Here is a 17,611-nt window from a genome sequence, read left to right on the forward strand (position 1 = left end):
AAAGATGCTGGGTGGTCGAGTGCTGGGGGGTCTCTCTTTGGGCCCGTTCGGACCCTACAAAAAGCAAAATACCCGAGCGAGGAGTAGTGGGCTCAAATGTTGGAGGAACACGGCCAGTCAGGGTATGTGACGCCGATATGGTTTCTGAATTTGAAGCAGCGCTGCTCGGCGTCCTGTTCGTTGGTTGATACTCAAGTCAGAAACCATCCCGATGAACTCTGGTAAGGGTAAAAAGGAATAGGTACCTCTGGAAGAAAGACGTACCTCGGGACACAGGCGCGTTCTCGAAGAACACATGTTTCAGTTGCTGGAACTATGGAGCCTCCTCCTAAGAAATAGCCTCTTTCTGTGGGTAGGCGTGATCCTGTTTGAGCCTCATTACCATCTTCTTTAGACGTGGTAGACTCTGGATCCAAAGGCTCGCCGACTCGAGGCCCGGATCATGCCTCGGAACTCGACTGGCCCAGCGGGTGGGTCAGCGGGTGGTTCATCACGAAGAGGAGGGGCGGGAACATCGAGGAACTCCGGTCCCGTCTCCAGATCCCGCTCTTGGCCATGCTGCTGCTGCGCCTGCTGCTGGTGTTGCTGCTGCTGCCGGTTGGGCCGGACATGTTTCACAATGATGGGATACACAATCTCGCGGACGTATCGACGACGAAGCGGATGCTCTTTCCAGATGCTGTCCCATATCAAGAGGTGGCCATCATGTTGGCGTATTTCGGGGTCTTGATCGGCGGATGTTATGTAAGATGCTTGTACAGGCAGGCTTCTGTGACCCTTCTGTGCCGTTGTTGGGTGACTGTAGGGTATTGTTGGTATCGTCCTGCTGTTTGCTTGCTTCTTCGAGATTTGTTTCAGGCTCTGCACTTTGACATCGTTCATGTTGTCGAGTTGTGATTAGCCAGGGCGGAAGCGGTGGAAGATGGACTGGATGTCGATGAAGTTGAATATGTGCTTGAAGGTGACTCTGGAGAGTGAAGAAGAAACTGTACTAGCCAAAGGACTGAGTAGGTCAAAGATAAAAGCGAAGGGCTTGTGTGCAGAAGGGATCCAGGAAAGACTTGAAGATGTGTTTGAAGAGGATGATCTGGAGAGAAAAACGAAACCAGCCAACGGGCTGGGGAGGCCATGTATTTATACCCTGGGAATCATCTCCAAATTCCCAACGTGGCTTCCCCAAGCATGGATGCCGGCCAGGCCAGTCTTCCTACCTGCATATGCATGTACATCAACGTGACCTTCCTAACCTGTTGATGCTGTCCATCATGCCAGCGCGCAGGGCGTTCTATTGGGAAAGAATATGTGTTCATGTTTGGGTCGGAGTTAACAAACTGGACTTCCATTCCGCACTCATCCTCTCCCACTGCCATCACGATCTGACTGCGCATGGTATTTTAGCTACGAGGCCACTGCCCCCAACCAAATCCGCGCCTGCTTCAACGAGCAAATCAGACGCCTCAAGTACAAGATTGACACCCAGTGTTGTAACGTACAGCAATTGCCAGGCCGCACGCGAACCATGCGAACTCGAAGTTGCAAGAGGCGAACGACAAGAAGTGGAAGGCGACGCAGATTGGGGCCGGTAAATCCTGAAGAAGATGTGCGTGGAGGATACGGATGCCGTGTTCGAGCAAAAGTAGCAGATTGTGGAAGAGGAGGGAAGGAGGAAGCGGGGGTGCCTGGCCCTTTCCACTGCGTGGTGTTGAACTACGAAGAAACTTGTTGCCAGATATGGAAATGACACGATATTGAAACTGAGCCTTCCGTTTGTGACATGAAGGGATACGTCGAGTGCAATACACTTCCGGTATTTCTGCTGACACACCAAATCATTGCAGGAATGCTTTCTATCCCTAAATCAACGTGTTTTACGCTAACCAGAAAGTCTGTCTTCGCACGGCTCTCCAAATGGGATGAAGGGCACAATCCGAATCAATAAAACTGTACCTATCCAACTATCTACGTTCTGTTCGTTCTTGCGGCGAGTGCCACCAACTAGCTCTAGGTAAGGACTACCTACATGTACTAGCAACAGCAACCATACAGTATAACAAGGAGAGCCTTGACTTGCGTTGTTGGGATGAGGTCACGTTGAGACCTGCTTCGGAGTTGTCCAAATTCCATAGTGTTACATGTCAGAGGAGCGACGGCCGGTGCATCTAATTGCCATGTCGCTTCTACCATCATGGTGTGCTGGTTGTTGCGTCTCCTCCTGCTTCTCTATCCCATTCTCCTTCTCCCAAAGCATCTCAACAAGGGCAAGCAGACACCACAGCAGTAGCTACCTCTAATATAGGGGGTGACCGGTTGCGGGGTCGAGATAGTCTAATATGGAGGCAAATATGATTTCATCATCAAATTGCTCTGAAAAAGTTGTGAAGTTGTCATTGTATGTCCAAGGACATCCAGATGTGTATCGTCTGGCGACCTCTTCCTTCCACTCTTGCTTTGCTTTCTCCTTTTGTGCCCGTTTCTCCTTCCGCTTCTCCTTGAAGCTTACAAGGCGTTCTTCGAGTGCAAGGGTGATGCGTGAGACGATGGTTCGTAGCCTGTTCTTGGTTCCGTTCTTGGTTTCGTTCTCGTGTTTGTTCTTGTGCTCGTTCTTATCCCGCATACCCCTTGCCCTTAGTGACGGGGATGATTCCCATACTGGAAATGCTGGAAATGCCGGGTATATAAACGAGCCGACCGACCTTCTTGTTCGGTGGGTGCAAGTACTACAGGAATAGGACTCGCTCGTGGAAGAAGCAGAAGAGGAGACCCTTGAAATGGCGGTGTCTATGTCGTTCTTTGCTTCCATGTGCTCGGTGACGACTGCCGCATGGCGTGATGGTGGTGCCTGCATCTGAGACTGGTCGCTGTGTGGTCTCGCATCATTATGCTCGTTGCTCTCGGAGGTATTTGGGGTCTCCGTGTTGTTGGAGTTTGTGGCTTCTGTGGGCTGTTGAGACTCTGTCTCGGTAGCGGCAGCAGAACGGTAAGGTTGAGGCTCCCCCTCATCAGACGCGTCTTCTACGGTGGCGTGGAAACGGCGCGGGTCATTCTCAGGTGTGATCTGGCGATTCTGTGTTAGTGGTGTTGTCCTGGTATCCATGGAAGTTGTTGGCGGGGTCTGGTTGCTGACAATTTCCGTGGTTGTGCTGCACTCGAGGGTTTCGCCCTGGCGCTTCCACTGGTGATTTGAGGTTGGTTGTACCTTCTTCTGCTTCTTCTGTAGCTTGTTTCTCTCCCGTGCCTCCTTGGTGTTGGCCCCGTGCCCCATTCGGGACCGGACTGCTTTGGGTAGACCGCAGAACATGATGAATGATTCGTGGGTAAAGTAAGTAGTGATGGTCGGTGCGTGGAGGAAATGTTCGTTGTGACTTGCTACTTGATGGAGATGGTAGAAAAGTGGAAGACGAGGAAAGGACACTCAAGTTGCAACTTTATACTAGCCAGAAATCTGAGAAGGCAGTGGTCCGTGGTCTTAGACTCACACTCGCAGGAAAGAAAGATGCCATCATCGGAGTCCGGAGAGGCAAAAAGGTAAAAGATAAAGTATGCAGGAACGGACCTAAAATTAAGCATGCAGTCCGGGACTTGCATATTATATGTCCGCGGTAGCATCAGCACTGCCAGCAAAACGAAATTATCGCACGGGATGCATACGGCATTAATATTCCAATCCCTTTTGCCTCTCGGAGATGGGTTCGGAGACGTCGAACGTATCAGCCATGATCACGGAGTAGTCATACCTCTGGGTCACAGCACCGAGAGAGGTCAATCTACTCTGTCGTACTCGGAGAACACTCGAGCATTGCCTCCTGTCCTTTCATGCACGGCTTGCATAATCAGAGGTAGTTGATTCTCCAGTATTCCCTTTAAAACATCCTGAAATGTAAAGCGGAACTGACTCAACTGCAAAATGTGCCAGCCACTTTGTTGACTTTACACCGGGCACTACCGAAGAAACTCGCGATGACCGGATTCCAACTTTCCCTCTTTGAGCGCCTAACCTTGCCTATATGTAAGCAGCACAAGGAGCATACGCCTGCATATAGGTCCGCTCAGTTAGTGAAAGCCCTTTAATATTGCCCACGACCGTAACTTGCCTGCGTTTCATTACACCGGCTAGGACTTGCACTCTACGTACCCGCCAGTACTATGCGACTGTCGGACGCTCAAAGAGGGAAAGCTGGAATCCGGTCGTCGCGAGTTTTTTCGGTACTGCTTGGACTTGGACTGAACTGCCCGATCCCATTCTATGAGCCCGACCCGAACTGAACGCAGAATTCAACGCAAAAGACCAGATGTTGTGCCAGTTAACTTTCTCCTCATGTCAACCAAGTCATCTACCACCAACCCATACCAAGCCGGCCTCAACGCTTAGAGATAAGAGAGAGGGCAAGTCGAGCCTCCTATATAAGGCAATGTTTTGCGCACAATAAGCACGTACGGCCATAGATAGTGGAAAACTCGGGATCCCGTCCGCTCTCCCTTAGATAAGCCACTAATCGCCTGACTAGTAGTTGGGTCGGTGACGACCAGCGAATCCCAGGTGCTGTATGTTTTTTTTGGGGTTTTTTTTTTTGCTTTGCGCTCACATTCCTTTCTCTTTTCTTTTGTGTCTGACTCTCTCTTTTCCTTTTCGCCCGGTCACTTATTCGCAAGCTGAACGGAACCTGTTGTAAGAGGTGCGAATTTTGGAACAGCTCCGAACGAACTGGAAGAGAAAAGAGAGTGAAAGGTTGCCAACACTTCGGCGTTCGAATCAAAAAAAACTGTCCATGGCAATCGTGAGATGATAATCCCACTAGTTAAGACGACACGAGGCCCGCCAGTAACACCAAAAGAAGGATCGTCCGGGTAGTTTTACTAAGGTAGCTAGACAGAACCCAAGGTGCACACTTTATACGGCATGTCACGGACCCACCCCATAACTTTGCTGTCTGAGATCAATGGAAACCAATGTGGTGATTTTGATGGATTGATTGGCTTGGTGGAAGAAGAGGAAGAGGACTGCCAATCCCCTGCTAAATACCCTAAGAATGAAGACTTTGGTGGGGGACAACCCAGAGTGGAGACATGTCTCACACCCGAAACCGGCAAAACGACACCGACGATAGAAGCGAAAGCAAAAGATATAAATAAGCGAAAAAAAGAAACGGAAGCAAAAAGAGAATCTCAAACAATCTCATCACCCCAAGTTTGGACGAGCTGGGAATCGAACCCAGGACCTTTCGCATATCCGTGAGGTATGCTAAGCGAACGCTCTACCAACTGAGCCACACGCCCGGAAAGTGGAGAACGAAGATGATCGAGAATTGGACGAGCTGGGAATCGAACCCAGGACCTTTCGCATGCTCGGAAACATGCTAAGCGAACGCTCTACCAACTGAGCCACACGCCCGTGATCTTATTGTTGGAGATCGACGCCGGTTGGAGGGCTTATGATCGCAAGTTCATAGAAAGGTGCAGAATGTCCGTATGCAACGGTCACCATGAAGAGAGAAAAGAAGACGGACGGCCTAGAATGGACGCCGGTGAATATGTTGGTCAGGGCCATGCTGTCAACAATCTAGCTAGGTTGTCTAGGTAAGTGGGAGAATAGAAGATCTGACAAGACATAAGGAAAAAGTCATGCACTTGACCTCTCGGCCGAGCGAGCTCGGATTTGTTTACTTCTCAAAACCTCACCAGGGGCAATCATCAAGCTCCCTGCATGTCAGGAATTTTAGTACCCGACTATCGACTTGGAGACGCCCTCGCTCTCTCGCCGCTGCGGTTCCAACAGAATCAAGTGCCTCAATGACAACCAGGCGGCTGCTTCGGCCTGCGAGGCTTTGATCAACGGCTTGCTTTTCCACTCGCAACAGCCTCCCGGTCAGCCCTTGCTCTGTGTGCGTCACCACGGCAGGGAGCCAGTGCTGCACCAGCTGGGCCAACAACTTGACGGGTGCCCAATACGTTCACCTTCATGATGGCGCAGCGGCGATAAGTGCTGGATGGGTGTCGGGTAAGTCTTATAACACCTTGCTCGGCAGCACCTGCACCACCCAGTGCATATCTAACCGCCCTGATGGCTATAACAACAACTGAGGGGGCTGTTGATGGTGGTGTGGACGGCAAAGACGGGGCGATATGTGATGAGAATTCGTGAGGGCTTGTGTGGAGATGGGTGTGCAAATTGAGGAAGGAGGTGAAGAATGAAAAGGGTCCTAGTTCCAAGAGCGTGCACTTGTAGCCCTGTTTGTACGATAGCTTACTGGAATACCAAGAACTGTCCATTGACTCCTCCTCTGCTTGATGTGATTTTGCAAGTCCCGTAATCTTCGGGAACCGTACCCCGAATTTGGCTTGGTGCATTTGAACTAGGTTCTGATATGACGAAGGCATGTAGGCCGTCCCTCCTCCTCTGCAATTGGACTGTTTCCCCGAGTGATTCTGAAGGAGAATTAGACGTAAATCCCGAATGAAGACCACCAAACGGTAGAATGGGAAAGAGCGGGTTGGAAGAATGTATGACGAGAAGGCCATCTCTAGTTCAAAGTGAACTGCCACAGGAAAGCCGTAGAATTGAATTGAGGACAGGCATGAACCTTCCCCTTGCCCCACCTTGCAGAGCAAAGCGAGACAAAACGGAGTAAACATGGGAGGAAGGCGTTGAGGCGCTTCTAGCCCAGACGAGTAGCCAGAGAAAAGAGTAAAACGGACACTCCCATAAGGAGACTCCAGTCAACATGGCGAGTAGACCAGCAACTGTGAAGTCTGCGAATGAGTCAGTAGCCAGCCACCGGCTTTATTCCGAATCGATGACACTGGGGAAAACATATGTATTTGGTTGAGATTTGAGATCCTGATCTTCTCACGATGCGACCCCCACTCGAGCGTATACCGCCTTTTCGAGTAGTAGAACCTTGGCTGGTTGCGGGCCTCACTGGCTTGCCCTCAGGGACGGCAGAGCCGTGGGATCACGGCATCTCGCAGACGATGTTGGCTGGCGCTTGGGGTTACAGCTGAAGTTGACTTGATGCTTGAACTGTAGCCGCGGGTGGGTGGTAGGGCGACATTCCGAAACCACGTTGAAGGAGTTTAGTGGCTTCCGTGGCACCAGGTGACCGTAAAAGCCACGTGGAGAGCGCTCGTCCGTGAGGGCCGATGATTTTACCCGGAAAGTTCGTGATTTCGGGGTCGGGGCCGGATGTAGTCGAAGTAGCGGGAGGTTAGGAACAGAAGAGATGATATCGTGGGATGATGTGTTACCGACGCGTCCGGATCATCGGCAATGGCGTGCTCTTATCAATGTCGTTATTGGTGTTGAGGTTGAGATCGCTCGGTTTCAGGCCAGCAAAATGACTTGCAGAAGCCAGGAAGGAGTGGCAGACTGTGGTCTCAGTCGCCGGTGAACGTTCCTACCCCTTGTTGTCGAATGGGAGAAGGAGGTGAAGCTTCACAAAGGACCGTTGGAGCTGCAAAGGCGATGATGTCAATCATTGGAGAAAAGAGCTGATTGGACAAGGAACCCCTCCTTTTGGTGCGCTTGAGCCCCACTATCAGTCGTGGAAAGTGGGGTCAGCGCTGGAGTTTCTCGGGGATGGCGCTAGCAGGGATGAGCTGAACTTTGACAAAACGAAGCCATCGTGAAAAAAGCGGCTCCTCTTGCGGCTGTCACCATCCTCGATGGCGGGGCATTCTCGTTCTTTCTTCAAGTTGCATATCGAAGAGAACCAAGATACCAAACAGCACCTACCACGCCAGCCCGGATGGAAGTCTTCAGACCTCTGCCGTGCCGTAACATGTCATGACTCGGAGGGGCACCTCGAATCACGATCACTCAACTTCCAAGACAGTCCATGACAGGCTGCACTGTCCAAGTGTTTGGGCAGTAACCATTCCGAAGGACAGATGCTACACCGATTTCAAGACATATCGTTGGCTTGGAGGTCATCTCTTTGAACAATAAGCATAACAGGTTGGTAGGACGGTTGGGCTCCAGTTCCCAGCGCCACCTAACTCGGAAGCGGGAACGGGTTCGACTATGATACGTCCATGAAGCTAGACGAACCAGGCCGACTTGAACCGTGTCATCCGCGGAGAGAAAGAAGTGCATGCAGAGAGTGAAAAGACTCTTTTCGGACGAAAGCTGGAGAGACCAATGAGAGTGGGCAAACACCAATGAGGGAGGGAAGAGAGAGAGAGAGAGCAATAAGAAGGTTGCCGTGTAAAGCGAAGACTGACGAAAGCTGCAGCAAGAAGAGAGGGTTCCATCACCCATTCGAGCTTGGCACTACTACTAGGCCCATCCAAGAGCGTGCAAGTGCAGCTGGTAACCACCCATCTTGAGAACTCAGCTTTGACACACAGCGTCGAGGTTGGTCTGACTGCCCGTGAGTGAGGGGGTTGAGGTAATCAAAGGAAGCAAGTGCTGCTGAATCTGGCTTCCCCCCTCTCGAGGGTCTTCGGGATCCTTCCCGTTCCTCGCCTCGAGTCTGCCTCCCGTCATTTCTTATAAGTGCATTCATACCTCCCTTTATCATATCGATATCTCCCCTCCTCCTTCTGCCTTGCTAGTTGGCTTCTGGGTATCCCGCTCTCTTATAGTCTACTTACTCTCTTCACACCATCACCCCTTTTTCGAATCAACAACCCTCGTCTGTTCTGACCCACTATCTCTACTCTTTTGGAATCGAAGGATCTCGATTCTAGACCCAAAACTCACGCAACCCGCGTATCCTCCAGCAGCTCTGCACCAGTCACGGTGCAGCATTCCACTGGGTCCAACAGCTAGCCAACAGAGCTACGGGAAGCTCCAGTAGCTTCGCGCGGGGTCGATTCATTTGGTAGTGCCGCTAAGAGCATCTGACCATCAAGGTGCGTGGTGCTGCCCCACTTGCTCGTCTGTTATTGTCAGTGTCAGCCCAACCTCGGACAAGGACCAGGAATAGAATCATACGTTTCGCATGTCATGGCATGTCATGGCTCTCCAAGCTATATCTGTTCCTGGTCCCCAAGGGATCGGGCCTCCCTTCTCTTTCTTTCCATCTATGAACGCGTCCTGACGTTCTGATCCTACCTCTATCCAGCAACCCCCCATCCATCTTCCACCATGGCCTCCACCAACACGCAGCGTGTCCCCCTCAGAGAAAGGAGGCCATCCGTTGGCGCTCCCCTCGTCGATATCCAGGGCGGCGTTGCTCCTGCCGGTGTCTCTCGTCCCAAACACAAGAGAACCCTCACCGGCTTCGGTCCTGGAGAGATCAAGAACGTTGAAGGTATGGACTTAGAGTTAAGATACAAGACGGCCACTAACATCATCTTCCCAACCAGCCTCTATCCCCGAGCCCCAGCGCAAGGCTTGGCTCGAGCACCAGACCAGCGGCTTCAAGGACAAGGACGGCTTCGAAACCGAGGTTGTCCGCCATGTCGAGACTACCCTTGCCCGTAGCATGTACAACTGCGACGAACAGGCCGCCTACTCTGCCTGCAGTCTGGCCTTCCGTGACCGTCTCATTCTCGAGTGGAACCGCACTCAGCAGCGCCAGACCTTCGCCGACAGCAAGCGTGTCTACTATCTTTCCCTAGAGTTCCTCATGGGCCGTGCCCTCGACAACGCCATGCTCAACATCGGACAAAAGGACGTGGCCAAGGCTGGTCTCGCCGAGCTCGGCTTCAGAATCGAGGATGTCATCGAACAGGAGCACGATGCTGCTCTCGGAAACGGTGGTCTCGGCCGTCTCGCTGCCTGCTTCCTCGACAGTCTGGCTTCCCTCAACTACCCGGCCTGGGGTTACGGCCTCAGGTACCGCTACGGTATCTTCAAGCAGGAGATCATCGACGGATACCAGGTCGAGGTGCCAGACTACTGGCTCGACTTCAACCCCTGGGAGTTCCCGCGTCACGATGTCACTGTCGATATTCAGTTCTACGGCCATGTCACCAAGCGGACTGATGACAACGGCAAGACCATCGCTACCTGGGATGGCGGCGAGATCGTCAAGGCTGTCGCTTACGATGTCCCCATTCCCGGCTATGCCACTCCTTCGACCAACAACCTGAGACTGTGGTCCAGCAAGGCTGCCAGCGGAGAGTTCGACTTCCAAAAGTTCAATAGCGGCGACTACGAGAACTCGGTCGCTGACCAGCAACGTGCTGAGACCATCAGCGCCGTGCTTTACCCCAACGACAACCTCGACCGCGGAAAGGAGCTTCGTCTCAAGCAGCAATACTTCTGGGTTGCCGCTTCCCTCTACGATATTGTCCGTCGATTCAAGAAGTCCAAGCGCGCGTGGAAGGAGTTCCCCGAACAGGTTGCCATCCAGCTGAACGACACCCACCCGACTCTGGCTGTTGTTGAGCTCCAGCGTATTCTCGTCGATCTCGAGGGCCTTGATTGGGATGAGGCCTGGGGCATCGTCACTAACACTTTCGGTTACACCAACCACACCGTCCTTCCCGAGGCTCTCGAGAAGTGGTCCGTCCCCTTGTTCCAGCATCTCCTGCCCCGCCACCTCCAGCTCATCTACGACATCAACCTGTTCTTCCTCCAGACCGTCGAGCGCAAGTTCCCCAAGGACCGCGATATGCTTGGTCGCGTCTCCATCATTGAGGAGGCTCAGCCCAAGATGGTCCGCATGGCTCACTTGGCTATTGTTGGTTCTCACAAGGTCAACGGTGTTGCTGAGCTGCACTCCGATCTCATCAAGACCACCATCTTCAAGGACTTCGTTGAGGTCTTTGGCCCCGACAAGTTCACCAACGTCACCAACGGTATCACTCCCCGCAGATGGCTCCACCAGGCCAACCCTCGCCTCTCCGAGCTCATCTCCAGCAAGACCGGTAGCCAAAACTTCCTCAAGGATCTGACCGAGCTGGCCAAGATCGAGCACTACAAGGACGATCCCGACTTCCGTAAGGAGTGGGCCGAGATCAAGTATGCCAACAAGGTCCGCCTGGCCAAGTACATCAAGAAGACCACCGGTGTCGATGTCAACCCATCTGCCCTCTTTGACGTCCAGGTCAAGCGTATCCACGAGTACAAGCGCCAACAGATGAACATCTTTGGTGTCATCCACCGCTATCTTACCCTCAAGTCTCTCTCGCCTGAGGAGAGGAAGAAGTTCCAACCCAAAGTCTCCATCTTTGGTGGCAAGGCTGCTCCTGGCTACTGGATGGCCAAGCAGATTATACACTTGATCAACGCTGTTGGAGCCGTTGTCAACAACGACAAGGAGATTGGTGATCTGCTCAAGGTCATCTTCCTCGAGGATTACAACGTCAGCAAGGCCGAGATGATCATTCCCGCGTCTGATCTCAGCGAGCATATCTCGACTGCTGGTACCGAGTGAGTTTTCCGTTATACGGGTTGGGAAAACTAGAAGCTAACCAATAACAGGGCCTCCGGTACCAGTAACATGAAGTTCGTCCTCAACGGTGGTCTCATCATCGGAACTTGCGATGGTGCCAACGTAAGCAAACCCTCTTTCCATGCCATTTAATCTCTCGCTAACCCACCCTAGATCGAAATCACCCGCGAAATTGGCGAACAGAACATCTTCCTCTTCGGTAACCTCGCCGAAGACGTCGAGGACATCCGCCACAATCATACGTACGGCTCGCACACGGTCGACCCTGACCTTGTCAAGGTGTTCGAGGCCATCGAGAAGGGCACCTTCGGCGAGCCCAACGACTTCATGGGCATGATCTCTGCCGTCCGCGACCACGGCGACTTCTACCTCGTGTCGGATGACTTCCACAGTTACATCGAGACTCAGGAGCTCGTTGACAAGGCCTACCGCGACCAGGAGGGCTGGATCACCAAGAGCATTGAGAGCGTGGCGAGAATGGGCTTCTTCAGCTCGGATCGGTGCATCAATGAGTATGCGGAGGGCATCTGGAATATTGAGCCTTTGCCTATTAAGGACCAGTAAGGGGTGCAAAACCACACCGGGAAAGGGGAGACGGAAGATGAAAAGGGGGAAGCTGGATACCTATAACATTCTCAGATAGTCTTTTGGGTGGAGTGGATTAAGGGGAGAGGACGGGGTTGATGACTTACATTCTTGATTACGCCGTTACGATTCACATGATCCTATGAGTGATGGCCTTTATTTGAATACAAAACATTTATGACTTTTTACATTTGCCTGAATCACTCGCAATTTTGCATGGTTGATTGATGGTGGTGAACATCAAATGTAACACTTCTGCCTTCTAACGACGCACTTGACAAAGGGACATGACAGTGATTAACAGAAAGAAGCAGAAATAAGTCACCATGTGGCTGAATGCTCCAAATTCCGGACAAGGCGAATTCCCTGATTATGGTGCTGCTAATATTCATCGCGAACAAGTTCCACGTTGAATGGAATTGTCGAGTGTCTCCTCATTGACATATCTCCTCTTCTAGACTCCAACGGTGGTTCATTCATGTTATCATCAGGTACCTCCTTCTAGTTCTTTGATGCGCCCTCAATGCCTTCTCCTTCTTCAGGTTATGTTTCCCTGGGGCTGTGGGCTGTGTCTAATATCCTCCAGTTGTCTCACTTTTCTGCCCTTATTTTATTTACGTTTACTTTTGACTCCCTTCTCCTGGTTATGTTTATGATTGATACTTTCATCGTACTTGCTTTGATATGAATGTCCGGTCCAGGCTACTTTCGGGCTGTCTTTATCTATGACGTTTGACAACTTCCGTTCGCGGTGGTAAAACCGTAAAATAGACTCTTGTCTACTACGTTTGGTTTGGTTTGGTTTGGTTTGGTTTGGTTTGGTGTCTTTGGTCTTGATCGCCGGTCTTGATCGCCAGGGGCCCAGGGGGCAGTTTTATGTCAGGTATGTTGTGGTGTTTGTGAAATTGTGAAACATCTGCCGCATTCATGGATGTCCCCTTTTGCGAGGAGAGTGAGACTCTTATATTCGCTGAACTTCGCTGAAGGTATTATTATGTCTTTAGAATAAAAAAAAACTGCTGCGTGTCAGAAGAAAGATAAAGGTTTTCTGATACATCCCGTCTCCTTCTAACATTAGCCTAGGTCTAGTGCCATCTGATTCGCGAAGATACCTAGGTAATGATCTTCTAGTTAGGTGGTTTTTCTGTTTGTGTTGTCTTGATTCCGGTATGGTATTTGATGGAGGGAAAATGGTACAGATCCAGCACGATCGCTTTTCTACCTTGTCTGTTCAGGCCGCGGCTTACATACCTACTTGGAACTTTCTAAACAAACAGTGACCAGTGACGCCTAACTCTTATCTTCGCTCAAGGCATTATTATTATTATATTTTGATTTTCTTCTGACACGCAGTCTTTCTTTTTATTCTGACAAAGTTTTTCTGATACATCTCCTTCTAACGCTGGTAGCCTAAATTCGCGAAGATAAGGTAGGTAATGATCTTCTAGGTGGTTTTTCTATTGTCTTGATTCCGGTATTTGATGGAGGGACTGGGAATGGTTTAGAGTACTCTGGTCCACATCCAGATCCAGCACGATCCGTCACTTTTCTACCTCTACCTTGGCTGTTTCAGGCCGCGGCTACATTTGATACATACTTGGATCTTTTTAAACAAAGAGTGACTGGCGACGCCTGGCGAGATTATCAAGAAGCTTTTTCATTGGATAAAGCATGTTTTCCATGGTTCTCGTCGGTTTTATCTGGTTTTCTTTCTTCTTCTTCTTGAATTCCGTATGTATGTCCCTTCTCTTGCATAGATAGGGTGTATCTGGCGTAGCGTATGGGCTGGGCTCTTTGACCAGAGCTTTAATGTACGCAATTTTGTTGCTGGTCCTGACCTACCTGCAGGAAGCTCGGCTGGTGTAGCACAAACACAAACTGAAAGATTTGATCGATGTCGGTAACCCCGTTGAAATACGCCGCATCGGCCTGCCGTCCGTTACAATTCTTCAAGAAGCTTTTTGTGGTCCTGCATGCACGCACGAGGTCGAGGGCGCGGAGTATCTATCGCCGTTTATAGCTTAAGCTATGTGCTGTTCCTCTAGGATGGTGGTACGGAAGTCGGACGTCGGCGAACGGTAAGGCTTAGCTAGAGTTTGTACGACGTGAAGACTGCGTGAAGCTGCATGCTTCGGGGTAAGATCTTCATGAAGTCGGTGTTCTAGAAGGCAACGTAGAAGGACGAGAGGTCTGAGTTCGTATGATCTAGACCCCTCAAGACTACTAGGAGCTAGCTCATATGGGGGAGTTATATATGAGTGTATAGAATAGGGGCGTGTTCTAAATTTTCTAACGTTGATCTAGAGCCTATACAAATCGACCCCTGCGGTTGATATGCAGTAAATATGTAGTTGATTATACCGCATGTGGCTCAAAGAAGACGTTTAGGACCTTGGCACGTACTACGCTAGCCAGGGAGCCTTGTAACCCGCCTATAACTCCCTTGTAATCGACGTGTCGTTTGTAGAAGGCTTGGTCGATTTCTTAAAAGGGTATTGTAATGTGCTAAACTTGGTTGATCGCAAAAGCTGAGAATCTCAGCTTTTTTAAAGGTATTTTCATTAATCTGACTTAATAAAGGTATTAGGATAGGAGTATTGGCTAATTACTTTACTAGTATTTATTAAAAGTATTAACGGTTGTATTTAATATTTGATATAAATTTTCCTACTCTTTTTTATATAATAATCTCTAATAAATTGAAATACTTCTATTAATTATAAATTATATTTAATAACGAGTGTAATTCTTTCTAATATGTATATTACTTATAATTATTTTATTAATTACTTCGATACGGACCCGCGGTAATTAAAATGTTATATAGGGGTTAATATACCCTAATTAATTTAAAGGGGAGGCGGTTATTCGAAATATCCTCTATTTAAATTATAAGACGAAGCTATTTGACCTATATTATATACGGCGGTATCCCTTTATATAATTAATTAATTAAATATCTATTAATATTAGTATTCGTAGTACCATTTAAATATTTATCGAGTAAAAGGTTATAACCTTCTTATATATTTGTACTTATAATAAAATTTATTAAAATGTAGCTCATTACTTTAATTATAGTGTTTCAATAGTTAATTATAACTTTTATAAGGTATTTCGAGCTATAATTCTTTTATATAATTAAATTATTCGATTACTAATACCCGATAAAATATATAAGTTAGTATTAAAAGATAGGAAATTTAATTGGTTCTTTAAATACTATATTAATATAATCGATAGCACGCTAATATATACCCGGGTACTAACCGACGAAATATAAATATAGCGGGGTTGAAAGAATTATGTAGTATAGAATATTTTCGTTGCGACTGGGTTTAACGGGTTATTTACGTATATACTTTCAGAAATAGAAGGATCGATATATAATTTAAAATTATTAAACTTAATATTCGTTTTTAGATTTTCAATACTGCTAGGGAAACTCTACTTCGCCGATTTAATGTTTTATTTAATACGTAGGATTTTAGTACTATACTTTATAGTATAATATTATTTAGTTGAATATAGCGGAGGAGGACGGGGAAGGCGACCGAAGAATAAGAAAGAGTTATATAATTTAAAGTATTTGAAATATTGTATAAAGGTTAAGATCGTTATCGGTAAAATAAAGAAGCAATTTAAAATTATACGGTCGGTAGTATTATAATATCTTATTGAAATTTAGTATAATATTATATATATGGTTATTACGCTATATAATTAAATTAAATAATAATGTGGGGAATTTTCTCTGGTTTTTTAATATAGACCAAGGGGGTTATCAAAAGCAGAGTAATTTGGATAGGGAAGAGCAGATCTATCGGACCGTCTCTTCCGAACTCCGAAAGTAAGTAATTATAATAAAGATCTCTAAGGATAAAAAAGGTAATACTTCTCCTTAAAACGAAAGGGAGAAGGGTAAGCAATTTAAACTAAGTATTACTTCAATTAGTAGAATATACTTAAGCTTCGTTCCTAAAAAGATTTCAACATTAAATTTATTTGTAATCCTTTCCTTAAGAATTTAATTTCTGAATTTATTCCCAATTCTAAAGTAATTAATTTAGGAATAAAATTCTACTTCCCCCTCCTTCCTTTAATAATTAATGATTACAATTTGAAAATTTTATTCTAGTATCTTCGTAAAATTATTCTTAACCTTTAAATTAATATTTTGTTTTAAAATTTCAAATAAATTATACTTTTCTATAGTAATATATTTATATTCTATTTTAAATCATAATAAGGACCAAATAAAATTTAAATTCCTAACTAAATTAATTAATACGAATTCGAAAAATTTCCAGCCGGGACTTCTTATAAATACGGAAATTATCCCCATAGATTTTGGAATATTAATTTAAACGCCGGAAGCTGAATAGCAAATAATTAATTAATTCCCTTAGTAAAAAAATCTTTCACTCGATTTAACGGAAATTTTAATTCCGGATACATACGGATCTCCGCCTCTTTAATTAATCTATAATTTACCGATATTAATTAATAAATACCCTAACCCCTTCCCTCCTTATAATGAAATTAATAATAACTTAAATTATAAAACGAAATTAAGAAGAAATTAAATTAGAAAGATATTAATAAGAGATTTAAATAACGAATTAATAAAAAAGAAATATAAAAATCAAAACGAAAACGAAGAATAAATCCGTTCCTTATTTATTAAAACCCTTTAATAAATAAATACTTACGTTCTCTATATTAAACTCCTCCTCTAATTAATCGGACCCTTACTTAATATAATTATTATAATATTCTAAATCCTACTTTTAATTATTATAGTGCTAAGAATATTCCTAACCGAAGCGAATTATATTAATTAAAAAATAGTTTTTAATAAATTAAATAAGGGACTTCGCCACCCTAAATAATAACTAACAATAATATATTAAACGCTACAAAAGAATAGATTTTTAACCGAGGATTATGAAGACCGAATACTAATAATATAAAGGTACTTATACAAAGAAGATTATTTTAATAAAAAATATTAAATTAACCCCCCCTTAATTATTTATTTTAATACTAATATTTACTTTATATATTTACTACTTATAAACTTTATTACTATTCCCTCTTTTTATTACTTCTTTACTTCTAATAATATTTTCCTAAGAAATATACTTAATACCGCTACTAATACTTAGGACTTATTTACTCTTACTACTAAAATATCTATTAACGTTATTATAACCCTGTTTACTAATAATGTTACCTTCGCTTACGATATTATCCCGAAGAAAAAATTCGATAGTAAAAAAATCTCTAAATACTTAGAATTCTTCGAAAGAAAAGTCAGTTTTTATAATTTCGTCAATAAAGAAGTTAAAATTAATATTTAGTTCTAATAGTATAAGAAAGAGCCTAAGGATATTAATAAGGGTCTCTTCCGCTGCTTTAAAAACGAAAGGATTTATATTTAAAAAGAATTCTCTAAACTCCTTAAAGTTGTTTATAAAATTAAGGACCCGGAATAGACTAATAATACTTCTATTACTTTAAAAAAATTCTATAATAAATACGTCCTTTATTAAAAAATAAATATTATAAACGCTATTATTAATTATTCCGCCCTATTTACTCGTTAATTTTCTATTAATTATAAAAGTATTAATCGGTTCGCTATTAAGAATTTCTATAAAAAATTATACTTTAATACTCGC

General features: G+C 46.1%; 3 protein-coding genes and 2 non-coding genes across 5 annotated transcripts; 2 read left to right on the top strand and 3 right to left on the bottom strand.

The window, feature by feature from the left end:
* Window positions 1-390: 390 nt before the first annotated feature.
* Window positions 391-1,067, top strand: B0H65DRAFT_582589 (uncharacterized protein; the record flags this gene model as incomplete). The annotated part of the gene is made up of 1 exon (XM_062830860.1): window positions 391-1,067. A coding segment is annotated over one exon (507 nt), but the record flags the coding sequence as incomplete, so codon positions are not given.
* A 1,220-nt stretch (window positions 1,068-2,287) lies between these two features.
* Window positions 2,288-3,322, bottom strand: B0H65DRAFT_582592 (uncharacterized protein; the record flags this gene model as incomplete). The annotated part of the gene is made up of 1 exon (XM_062830861.1): window positions 2,288-3,322. Exon 1 carries the CDS (start codon window positions 3,296-3,298, stop codon window positions 2,288-2,290), a length of 1,011 nt encoding a protein of 336 aa, XP_062677947.1. The 5' UTR covers window positions 3,299-3,322.
* Window positions 3,323-5,188: 1,866 nt separating this feature from the next.
* On the bottom strand, window positions 5,189-5,274 carry B0H65DRAFT_t436. Its single transcript has one exon. It is a non-coding gene; the product is annotated as a tRNA-Ala (tRNA).
* Window positions 5,275-5,304: 30 nt separating this feature from the next.
* B0H65DRAFT_t435 lies at window positions 5,305-5,389 on the bottom strand. Its single transcript has one exon. It is a non-coding gene; the product is annotated as a tRNA-Ala (tRNA).
* Window positions 5,390-9,085: 3,696 nt separating this feature from the next.
* Window positions 9,086-12,210, top strand: B0H65DRAFT_582594 (glycogen phosphorylase; the record flags this gene model as incomplete). The annotated part of the gene is made up of 4 exons (XM_062830862.1): window positions 9,086-9,251; window positions 9,307-11,320; window positions 11,372-11,444; window positions 11,496-12,210. The coding sequence occupies 4 exons, from the start codon at window positions 9,086-9,088 to the stop codon at window positions 11,904-11,906; spliced, it is 2,664 nt and encodes an 887-aa protein (XP_062677948.1). The 3' UTR covers window positions 11,907-12,210.
* Between the last annotated feature and the right edge of the window lie 5,401 nt (window positions 12,211-17,611).

Source organism: Neurospora tetraspora, assembly GCF_033439725.1.
Source record: "Neurospora tetraspora strain CBS 560.94 chromosome Unknown B0H65scaffold_8, whole genome shotgun sequence".
Lineage (NCBI taxonomy): Eukaryota > Fungi > Ascomycota > Sordariomycetes > Sordariales > Sordariaceae > Neurospora > Neurospora tetraspora.